Raw genomic sequence first — 12,750 nt, 5'->3', positions numbered from 1 at the left:
TGTAAAAATGTGGAATAGAATTCCTTAAGTGCTGGTTCTGGCCAGCTCAGTAGATTGCTTTAAAAAAGTACTGGATTATTTTCTAAATGTTAATAATATAACTGGATACTAACATTTATAGGTACATTTGATACGGGAAATATCCGATTGCCTCACAGAGGAACAGGAAGGAATGTTTTCCCCCTGCTGTCACAAATTGGTTCATACTTTGCTGGGGTTTTTCGCCTTCCTCTGGCTCAGCTGTGGGTATAAGTTTGTGAATATGGGATTGTATGATTTTTTCCCACTTTTATTGGTTGAACTAGATGACTTGTGTCTTTTTTAAACCTGACTAACTATGTATGTAAATACCTTTACTCATCAGCAGTAAACAGCAGTCTTGTGACTTCTATCGGTGTCTGACTAAAGCTTGCAGAAAGAGTCTTCATTCTCCTCTCACTATCCTATGAGGCTGCAGGACCCAGACCCTCTGATTTTACACAGCGGGAGATGATCAGCGGGTCCCGTGCACACAATGTCCTCTGGCACCCGCTGATCACTCAATACAAATGACAGAATGACAGTCTGCCTATATAAACAAAGCAGATTATCATTCAGTACAGTACAGAAGGAATGGATCCTGTGTTCCTGTAAAGCAGAAGCACATATCCATGTCTTCCACTAGTAAAAGCACCTCCCTCACTACACTGAATCACCAGCTAGGCACACAGTTATCTTTTTGATCGCTCCTGATGTTAACCCCTGCCCAGCAAGTGTCATTAGTACAGTGGCAGTGCATATTTTTCACACTGATCGCTGTAATAATGTCACTGGTCCCCAAAAAAGTGTCAAAAGTGTCAGCTAGGTGTCTAATTTGTCCGTTGCAATATTGCAGTCCTGCTACAAGTCGCTGATTGCCGCCATTACTAGTAAAAAATAAAAATAAATAAAAATATCCCATAGTTTGTAGACGCTATAACTTTGAGCAAACCAATCAGTAAAAACGTATTGAGATTTTTTTACCAAAATATGTAGAAGAATACATATTGGCCTAAATTAATGAATAAATTCGATTTTTTTCAAAATTTTATGTGATATATTTTATAGCACAAATTAAAAAATATTGTTTTTTTTTTCAAAATTGTTATTTGTTCCTTGTTTCTAGTGCAATAAATAAATACCACCAAAAGAAAGCTTGATTTGTGGTGGGAAAAAAGGACAAACATTTTATTTGTAAACAGCATTGCACGATAGTGCAATTGTCAGTTAAAGTAACGCAGTGTCGTATCACAAAAAAATGGCCTGGTCATGAAGGGGCAGTGAACCTTCCAGAGGTGAAGTGCGTAATAACAATAATAAATTACAATTTGGCTTGTGTAACAATTGTATATGCTATATTATTACTTTTTTCCCAATAAAGTGGAGCTACCTGCTATCTGCCCTCCACCAAATAACTGTAATTTCACCCCCAACATGCATTACATTTTGTTATCATGATTATTACTGAAAATCAACATCATTCTGATGCATGGGCATAGCATAAGGGGTTGCAGGGGTCACAATCGCAACCCCCCCCCCCCCAGCTCCAGGGAGCCCCTGCAGCCTCCCTGTCATATTATCATATCCTCCACAAAATCCAGCTCCAATCTGCCCTAGGGCCCCACAGCCACGCTCCAATATTCCAAATTCTGTAGCCAAGATGAGCAGCAAATCGAGAACCAATAGTTGTAGTAATATATAAAACGAATAAAACAATGTTATATAAAGAAATATGTTTATTCAGTCATTACAGAATGTAGGTGTAAAGTCTGAGTCTAGCACATCATTTGATGTATTCTAGAAGCAAAGAATAGAATAATCTGAATAAGTATTTCAGTTGAAATTTCAGTTGGCAGCCTGAGTGCTGGCGATCCAGGAGTTGTAGTTGCAGACCTTGGTGTAGACACCAGGGTAGTTCCTCAGGGCACAACCATATCCCCAGGAGACAATACCCTGGAGCTGTCCGTTACACACCACGGGACCACCAGAGTCACCCTGAAAAACAGAAAAGGCATTTTGTAGAATTTTATAATAAATACATTGACCGTAAATTATAAGTATTTAGATGATGTGGTTGTGTTGGTTTTCAAATTTTCAGGCTTTCTTTTTCCACCTGGTAATCCAGGGGATGACACCCTTCCTGTCCCTGGGTGGCTAAACTCATTACCTCCACTGTATCTATGGAAGGAGCCATGGTCGCCATAAAGGCAGAATTTCAAGCATGTCTACCTTTGCTATTACAAGTGGGACAATGGGATTAGTAGCTTATGCAAGCAAGATAAGACTGAGTTTGCTTCCAGTTTATTTCACAGGAAGGGACAAGAACACTGGATGTCTGGCAGGATCAATAGTTAATTCCTATATTTGCTAAAAAAAACATTCTTAGGCCCCTTTCACATGGATGATCTGTTCAGGTCCACCTGTCAGTTTTTTAGGCAGACCTGAACGGACACTCCATAGACCTCTATGGAGCGTCGGATGTCAGCAGAGACATGTCCGCTGACATCCGACCCGCTCCGATCCGAAAAAGTGTAACGGAGGAAAAATCTACTTTTCCATCCGTCTCAGGATCAGATCAGGTGACCATGGACTCTACGGTCGGTCCTCATCCGATCCCCTATAGGGGAGAGTGGCGCTCTGAGAGGTCCATCCCTGCACAATGTACAGAGAGGGATCTGTCCTCTACCTGCATAGTGGGGATCGATGGAGCAATCCCCCGCTGAGCAGAGCGGGCTCTGTACACGGACACACCGTTTGAAGGAGCCCTTACCCTGAAAATGAGAAAAATAATTCAGCCACCATATCTAAGAACTGGTAAGCTAAAAGATATTAGGGTTTATATACTACAACTGGAGAGTGCAAAATCTGGTGCAACTGTGCATGGTAGCCAATCAGCCTCTAACTTCAGCTGGAAACTGCACCAGATTTTGTACTTTCCAGTTTTAGTAAATCAACCCCATTACATATTATTTTTTGGGTTCAGATATACTTTAAGATTATATTTTTTTCCATATTGCCTTAACTATATTAGTCCAACTAATATGAAATATTGCTACAGAAGATCTGTTTTACGATACATTTACTTGGAAAGAAATATCTTTAATCTACTTTCAAAATTTCTCCTGAACATTTGGACTATAATTTATATATTGAATTTAATTTTTTTTTACATATGAAAAAATAAATAAAAAATTCTCAGTCTACAAAAAAAAACTACTAGTAACTTGAGATAGCACATGTATTTGAACAGTACAACTTTATATACAAAATTTTAATAAATTGTGGCAATTACCTGGCAGGAATCCTTGCCACCCTCCAGGTAGCCAACGCAGATCATGTTGCCAGTAATCTCCCCAGGGTAGGCATTGCTGCACTGGGTGGAAGTCAGGATGGGGGCGTTCACACACTGCAGGAGGTTAGGCATGCTGGCTGCAATTAAAAAATAAAAGGCAATGAATAAAATATTGACTGAAGACAAAAGGAGGAAGATCAAAACATGTTAAAAAAGATAAAGGCTTGCTTTATGCATTGTTAGTCAGAAAAAATTATTAAATAATTCTAATTATTTTTATTATATTTACCACTTGCAGCCAGCAAGTGGTGCTTTTGTGGATATTCGGCCGCTCTTTACCAAGGTGACTTGCAGCTATGTTGTAAATAACTTACACAGCCTATGTCTTAAACGGTTCTAAATATTAGAAGATGAAATTATGCATACACAGCTGACACATCATCCCATCCCTCTTCCAGTTATTGAGATCTGTGTTTATATTCAGTTAGAAAGAAGCAGTCAAACATTTGGGGAAGGAGGGGTGTGGGTGGGGGGATAAAACCTTCTTCAGGTTTTATTGCTGCCTGTGTTCTTACTGAAGACATACCCCCTCTTTATTTGTCCTTATGACCATTGTCACCAGGATTGAACATGATGAGAAATCCAACATTTTGAGTGATTGACAGAAGGGGAAAAAGGGAAGTGTTCCAATGGGGACACTTGTTCTGCGTTTCAAAGACATTTCAGAATGTATTATCTTATTTTTTTTCTACTTTATTTATGTTTTGTTTTTCTTTAATACAGTCTAAAGCCAGCCATAGATGGTTCAAATAATTTAAACCATCTATGAGTATTCAGATTGTACCGAAGTCGATCTATCAAATGACTTGGGTAAAACTAGCATGTCCGATTGTTAGCATGCAATTATTGCCAGTGTATATAGCCACTAGCAATAATCACTGTGTTCTCTTGGCATGGACAGCTCCCCCTCCCCCTACCATAAAAACAGAATAGTGTGAGATTCCCCCATCAACACTGACAGTATTGCTTTATCTATGGACTGCCTAACTAAAATTGCTCCCTCCCAGCTCATGAAGGAACCAGTGCTAGTTTTCCTTTCTAGTGAATGGATTAATCCAGAGTAATATCTATATTGCCCCAGGACAGCCTCTTGTCCTATTCCCTCTCGTGCCAAAATTGGATTGGGCACGCCTTCCAGCAGCCTTCCTAATGACATAGCCATTGGTCATTAGGTTGGTCCTGCACTGTACGTGATGACCTCAGTAAGAGGCGCAGTGACAAGGCTGGTCAGAGAAGTGACAAGAAGAGAGGTTTTGGACAACTGGTCACCACAGCCATAATCTCATGGAAGAAGATTTCAGGACACTGGATTAAGTTAAACATTATTTTGTGCTATCCCAACCCCTTGACAAAACAAGCATTTGCTGAAGAGATGCCTAATTCTTAACTGCCCAGAGTTAGGATTTATGGCATTTGTTCCTCAAAGGAATAATTTTGCCTACATTTTCTAATCTTTGCAAATTTACCTGAGAAGCGTAGCCTCATTTCTCAGTAATAGATGATGTTAAAATGATGCTGACTTACTTCCACTGCTTAGGGTATTTCCCCATCCGGAGATCACACAGTTTGTGCCGGCAGCAGCGCAGCCACTGGGCAGAGGCACGCTCTTGACGTAGGAGTTGAGGGTGGCGGGAGAGGCCAGCTTGACCAACATAATGTCGTTGTCCAGGGTTCTGGAGTTGTATGCGGCATTTCTGATGACCTTGGCAGAGTTGATGAACTGCTCAGTGCCCTCAGAGACAGCGATGTTGTGCTCTCCGAGTCTGACTTGCATGCTCCTGTATAGAGACAATCAGTAAAAAATGTGCATCTTAATCGAAAAAAATCAGGATAGAAGCCAGTTAATTTGTTTCAAACTGAGCAGCAGTGTAGGTTTGCTTAGTATGAAACGTGTACCACTCGTGGTTGGTACACTCACCTTCAATTCCAGGAGTGAAATACAGTCATTTTGGGTACTGAGAACATTGAACAGTGTTTGGCATAGAGCAGGAAAGAAATAGAGCCTCTGCCAGAATCCTGTCTTTCTATTGGGGAGATTTATTCTCATTTCCGGTAAAGACAGGAAGTGGTATAAAATTGCTTACAATGGACACACAAACAAAAATCCATTCTAGTATTTCGGGGAAGCCTTTCTGTTAATGTACCCCCTATCAAATGAACAAGAAGTGAGGTGAAAGACTTTCAAAGATGGTCACAGGAATAAATAACACTTGGTAGCATTTTTAACTCACCCCTATCTATTCAAAATATATAAAAAAAAACACCTGGAAAAAAGGGTTTAATAATAAAAGTAATCATTATACCTGAAACTAATGCTAATTATTGTTAGGAATGCTATAAGTTTTGCAATAATGGTTATCTATGTACAGTATATCTGATTTGGATATTACACAGGAGCTATAGGTTAGCATGGGATTGAGAGCACCAAACAACTTTGTTTAATTTGACTGCACTTTATGAATAGGTTCTTCTCTAATAATGGCATTAGGGATCTTCTTTCGACCCACCCACTGACCAACCAACCATCTGTTTATTTATATATTTATTTTATAGCACTTTGCCTGTTAAAAGCTCTACACAATAGATTTAACCAACATGCCAATTTTCTGGTCAACCAGCTGGTAAAAGCTCTGAATAATAGATACTACTTTTTTCAATGCCTCGTAACTATTCCAATAAAAAGTTCTGTCATAAAAAAATACACTTACGCCTTGTAGCAGTGAGCAGCAGAGACCACCCACAGGGAGTTGAGGAGGGATCCACCACAGAAGTGATATCCGGAGTTCAGAGATACCTGCCAGGGCTGAGAGTAGGCTCCACAGGTATATCCTCCGACGATCTTGTCATCATCCAAGGCAGCTGTAAAACACAACATGTGCTGATTACATATAGAGAGCCTACGCAAAGGGATATACAGTGGAACCTCAGAGGTTTATGAGATTTTCGCAATGCGAGCTGTTTTTTACTAAAAAGTTCTGACTCGCTTTGCAAGCGTTGTCTCACAAGACAAGCAGGATTCAAGCCTCTGGGGTGTTCAGTACCGCATTTTGCCAGAGGTGTGAAGGGTTTTTCCACCAAGTACGAAGTTGTGTTTTGCAAAGGGGGCAGATACTTATTTCCCTCATTAAAATGCCAATCAATTTGTAACTGTTTTGTAATGCATTTTTATGGATATAGTTGTTGTTATTCTGTCTCTCACTATTAAAATAAACATATCATTAAAATTATAGACTGATCATTTCTTTGTCGGTGGGCAAACATACAAAATCAGCAGGGGTTTGATCAAATACTTTTATATATATATATATATTTTTTTTTTTTATTGTTTATTTCTTTATTTGACATATTACAAGTTATAACAGACCAAGTTACAATATCAGTATATATTTTACAGTTTTGTTTCCTTATACCGCTAATACATCATATTCTCGTTTTCCTATTTATTTCAATTGGTCCGTGCAAAACAACTTTTTATATTTTTCTCTTATTCTTACTTGCCACTATCATATATACTACCTAACCATCCTTTAGACACAAGTATTTACAAACATACACACAGACATAAACACAAAAAAAACAAAAAAAATAAATAAATAAATAAATATAAAAAACACACGCACTCTCCGGGCGAAAAATCCATAGCGTAGTTTCCATAGTGAGTTATATATCACAAGCCAACAAAGGAGGAGAATGTTTATACCCACATCTTCCTTTGAATACTGCTTTTACTGTCCCACTCAAACAGAAAAAGAAAAACGATACTAACCACTCAATACAGACTCCCCCATTACCAATGAGGGTGGAGCTACCCGTGGATCCGATATCCATCGTTTCCATATTTTAATCCAGTTATTGGATTCTCCCCTATTGCAACCAATTTGTTGTTCTTTCAAGATGTTTTCATTTACCTGAAGACGCCAGTCCTCAAGTAAAGGTGCATTCGAAGATATCCACCTTAGAGCAATTAACTTACGTGCAATAAACAATAGTCTGGTAACTAATATCATCACCTCCCTGGGAAAGAAACCTTCCTCGTCCAAATATCCCAGTAGACATGTCATAGGGGTCCTGTCGATATGCGTATTACATGTAGAATTGATTGTATTAACCACCTCTCGCCAATATCTAGCCACTTTTGGACAATTCCACATCATGTGTATTAAATCCGCTGGAGACTTTTGACATCTAGGACACTCTGGAGAATCGCGTCTGCCCCACTTAAATAATTTAACTGGTGTTCTATATACCCTATATATTATAAATAGTTGCGTCAGGCAATGAGCCGGTGATAATGATACTAGGGGTACCCTTCTCAAAATAATTTGCCAGTTTTCATCTGAGATGTCCCCTATGTCTCTCTCCCAGCCTGTTCTACCCGGGCTGACAACTTTATCCTGATATAGTCTCATCAATTGACCATATAAAGACGAAATCAAGCCCTTTTTTTCCTCCCCCGTTGCTAATGATGTTATAAGTGGGGTAGGTTTTATCACTATCTTTTCCCTTCTAAACTGAGTTTGAATCGCATGCCGTAATTGTAAATATTTATAGAAGTGACTAGAAGGCAGTTGAAAGGATTCTTGCAGGTCCTGAAAGGAGCGCAGAACGTTATGTGTAAACATCTGTTCTATATATTGAAGCCCCTTAGAGTGCCAGCTTTCGAATCCCTCCAATTTATATAATTCTTTGTATTGCCTATTCCCCCAAAGCGGGGAGTATTTTGAGACTCCTTCAAATTTCATTATACTCTTCATTTCCTTCCAGACTCTATTCATAAGTGTCGTTGTTAGACCCCTACCGGTGTTACCCAGGGCTCCGGATTCCAACTGAGCCACAAGATTATATCGAAAACTGCAAAATGCTGAAGCTGGGAGGCTATGAAGTAGAGTCTTGGCTGTGGTACCGCTAATCCACCCCAATCCCTTGCCCTCTGGAGAATTGATAACTTAATTCTCGGGGTTTTTCCTTTCCACAATAGCCTACGAAATATTGATTCTGTTTTTTTGAACCATTCTAAAGTTATCCATATCGGTGAATTATGGAGTATATATAACAATTGAGGGGTCCAGATCATTTTTATGAGATTTGCACGGCCTACCACCGATAATGGCAATTTGGTCCACGCCATGCTCTTAAGTTGAAATTTGTTAAGAATAGGTGACAAGTTATCCATTAAATAGTTTTCTATTCTAGAGTTTATAATTATTCCCAAGTATTTAAATGAGGACACTATTTTAACTTGAGGAGCCTCTTTTAACCTGGACAGACTAGGATTGTCTAAGGGAAGTAGTACGGATTTATCCCAATTAATAATGTAACCAGAAAACGATCCAAATTGTTTTATTAGTGACATTAAGGAGCTTAAAGAACCTTCTGTATCCCCAAGAAACAGTAATGCATCATCAGCATACAAGGAGATTTTTTCAATCCTCGTTCCTCTAATAAATCCGCAAATAGATTCTGCCTGTCGGACGGCCTCGGCCAGTGGTTCAAGGGCCAGTGCGAATAGTAAAGGAGACAGGGGACACCCCTGTCTTGTTCCTCTATATAATGGGAAAAATTCTGAAACCGTGCCATTTATTTGCATACATGCCCTCGGAGTGGCATACAGCATCCTGATCCACCTTATAAACTTGTCCCCCAGGCCAAACAAACCCAACACCTCCCACAGATATGTCCACTCGACACTGTCGAAAGCTTTCGCAGCGTCGAGTGACAAAATCGCCCTTGTCCCAATATTATCAGTTGGTATTTGCATATTCAAATAAAGCCTCCTTATATTAATAGCTGTAGACCTTGTTGGGATAAAGCCACATTGGTCACGATGAATCAATCCCTGCATATGTCTACTTAGTCTTTTAGCCAGGACCCTGGCTAAAATCTTAGCGTCCGAGTTCAACAATGATATCGGGCGGTAGGATTCCGGAGCCAAAGGGTCCTTTCCCGGCTTTGCTAATACAATAATACAAGCATCCCTCATAGATTCAGGAAGCCTGAATGATTCCAAAGCCTGGTTAAGGACCTTCAATAATTCTGGAAGCAAAACCTCACCATATTGTTTATATACTTCTGAGGGTAACCCATCAATACCCGGGGCTTTATCATTTGGACATTCTTCCACTGCCTTAATCAATTCCTCCAATGTCAGAGGAGCACCCAGTTCTTGTTTATCATTTTCAGAAAGAGAGGGGAGTTTTAAAGGTTCTAAAAATTCTCTAAGTCTTGTCTCGGAACAATTAACTTTATTTTGATATAAATTACTATAAAAATGAACAAAGGATCGCATTATTTCCTTCTGGTCATAAGTAATATCTCCCTCCACTGTACGAATAGCAGAAATAATTTTACTATCTTCTTGGGATTTAGCTATTACTGATAGCATTCTGCCTGATTTTTCCCCTTCTTCAAATCTGCGACATCTAGACAAAAAGTCAGACCGCGCAGCCTTTTTCATAGAAGTTTGTTTATATAATAATTGTGCATCCTTCCACACCCTACGATTATAGGTAGTAGGACTCTGAATATACTGAACTTCTTTCTGCTGCGCCTCTGCTGCTAACAGCGATTCCCGTTCTCTACATGCTTTTTTGTAGACGCTTATGGCCTTAACCAATAATCCTCTCAAAAATGCCTTCATGGTGTCCCATACTACCTGAGGTGATGTTGAGTTATTATTAATTTGAAAAAATTCAACTAAGGCCAACCTCATTTCATCCCCCTGATGGGGAACTTTAAACCAGAAAGCAGGAACTCTCCAGTTAGACCTAATTTTAGGCTTTATTTTATCTACTGTTACTACTAACGGTAAATGATCTGATAAATCTCTCGTTAAATAATAAACATCAGAAACCCAAACAATAGCTGAGTCTGTTCCCAAGAACATATCTAACCTTGATAGGGTCTGAAAAGTACCAGAGCGACAAGAATATTCTTTAGAAGATGGATTCCTAAGCCGCCATATGTCATACAGTCCAACCTCCTGAATATAATTGTAGAATGTAGTATTCACATTAGGGCCTGCTGGATATCTGTCCATGCTGGGATTACATACATTATTGTTTGTATTTATATATATATATATATATAATTTATACTCACCAGCTGCCCCGAGGAGCACACAGATAAGAAGGAGTTTCATGGTGTCAATTTTACCAGTGAACAATTTGAACAATTTGTTGCTACTATGATAGGTATTTATATGTTTTGCTAGGACCCCCCCTCCATTCCCCCACCTGTACACTAGCCAGCTGTGCCAATAGGAAATGTTCAGGTTAGTGCATACAGTTTTATCAGCATGTTTTTTGTTTTGTTTTTCACATTATCAGCAACCTCCACCATAAGGTTAGTAATTTTTTTTTTTATCTTGATAATTCAGTATTTTTTCCACACTATTCCATTTCACTTTTTTAAAGGCCAGCAAATCAAATTGTTTTAATATGAAAACATTTTCTTATCTATAAAGATGGTTATCACTTTTACAGAATAAAGTATTAAGTGATGTATTAAGTGATGTTTGACCCATTCTAGGTCTACTGCTCTAAAGCTATCCCATTAACTGGGGAGCACAAAGCCACCTAAAAAAAAACACTCAGCCTGGGTTCACACTGATGCGAATTTACAGCGGGGTTGATGCATTTAAGAACACACAGATTCGCAGGTCATGTAAAAAGCATAGTATTCCATGGCTTTGGTTCATATCTATGTGTTGTGAATTTGATGCGAGAAAAAAAAATGGGTCCTGTGTGTGTTGACTTTGGGTGTGAAATTTCTATGGTGCAGTGCGAACTTTATCTTCATAGGCTTCAATTGAACTTGCAGTAAATGTGCAGCACACAGTTCACATCTCTGCGAATTGCTCACTGTCTGGCAAGTGAAATTTGTGGTAAAATCACTGTAAATTTGCGGTAAATTTGCTGAAAATGCACACCTGTCCACCTCAAAACGCCATGCGAATTCGCACCTCACACAGAACAAAAAATGGATCAATTTTGCAGTACATTGCGCCGCAGTAGTGTGAACCTAGGCTCAAAGTCATCTTTCACACACATGTAGAAGAAGCCTTTGGTCATATTTTCAAAACACGCCCATTTTGCATCATGTATGGCATAAATGATATAGCTTACATCAGGTAATGATAATATGAGACACTTTCATTATTATTTTTTTCATGTACTTATCTACTAGAATAGTTATCTCTGGTATATTAACACATGCCTACTTTTTATAGATAATAAATTATATTATAATTATATTATCTGACAGATCAGCAGCCATTTTTCACCATAAAAATAAGGTAAATGTAGTAATTATGCTTAGAAGGTTATCATTCCTCTTAAGACATTCAACTTGCATATAATATTATACCCAAACTTTTAGTGAGAGGGGAGGGGAGATCTGGATGCAATAGCGTCCGTGTGTGTGGGGGTTCCCCCATTGCCCTGCTAGGTGGTATAAGCTTTGCTACCTTCCTTTATCCATCCTTGTTCTTTAGTCTCATTTAGCAGGTGGGCATAAGGCCCTCTTTGTAATTGTATGAGTGTATTGCTCGTGTGAATTATAACAATTGTTATTTCATCTAGATTATATTATATTTAAAGTCTGTATTGATGGCTCCTGAAAAAGAGGATGATGTCCAGAAAATGCGTTGAGCCGTAAAGAACAAATTATCAATATTGTATTATTATTTTTTTAGATATAAATATATGTTGTATTTTTATGATGATGTATTTGGAAATGCTGTGCAATACATGTTTATACTGATATACAAACCCTTTTAGATGGATATGAATTAATAAAATGTTTTTAACAGAAAAATAAATGCTGAGCCTCAAAAGTCTCATGTTATACCAAAGTGCAACCAAGTGAGCTCCATTTGAAGAACATCAAGAAGAAGGACTATCTATGTTATCCAGAGCAATAAATCTTTGTTTCACTTTTTTAGAACTCATTTGATTATAGCATTAGCAACCCTTTTAAAGAGAATTATAGCCCGAGCCACAGAAAGCATATATCTTGATTGGTTCGCTTGACCCTCAATGTGGAAACCTTGATGATAATAGCTAGGATCTATTGCCACTTGATTGTCCCAGGTGAGATCATTGCAATTACAGAGTAAAACGTACTGTAGTACCTGAGCTTGTGGCTACATCATAAGGGTAACCTGCTCAGATACTGTTGTCTTGTCTAATGTTTGCCATCGCTTGGAGTTGAAACTCCACTTTGAGGGCCAGGTGAACCAATTCAGATAATTTCCTTCTACATTCTCCATAGCATTAAAAGAACTCTAACTGATGTCTGATGTGTTCTGAAAGAGTAAAGGGTCCAGAAGGGAGGAGGGGGGCGTTTGCATGTGTGGCTGTAACACTGTGAAAACTTTTGAC

At 38.7% G+C, this 12,750-nt stretch overlaps 1 protein-coding gene across 1 annotated transcript; it reads right to left on the bottom strand.

Annotated features, from left to right (window-relative positions):
* Positions 1-1,736: 1,736 nt before the first annotated feature.
* Positions 1,737-10,614, bottom strand: LOC143930622 (trypsin-like). The gene is made up of 5 exons (XM_077455118.1): positions 10,469-10,614; positions 6,079-6,229; positions 4,895-5,148; positions 3,311-3,447; positions 1,737-2,013 (listed from the first exon to the last, which is right to left on the bottom strand). Exons 1-5 carry the CDS (start codon positions 10,506-10,508, stop codon positions 1,864-1,866), a joined length of 732 nt encoding a protein of 243 aa, XP_077311244.1. The 5' UTR covers positions 10,509-10,614; the 3' UTR covers positions 1,737-1,863.
* Between the last annotated feature and the right edge of the window lie 2,136 nt (positions 10,615-12,750).

This window comes from Lithobates pipiens, unplaced genomic scaffold (assembly GCF_037356315.1).
Source record: "Lithobates pipiens isolate NorthernLeopardFrog02 unplaced genomic scaffold, aLitPip1_a1.2 Scaffold_25, whole genome shotgun sequence".
Lineage (NCBI taxonomy): Eukaryota > Metazoa > Chordata > Amphibia > Anura > Ranidae > Lithobates > Lithobates pipiens.
Note: the sequence above shows the minus strand (reverse complement) of the source record. Positions and strands in the feature narration are given on the sequence as shown.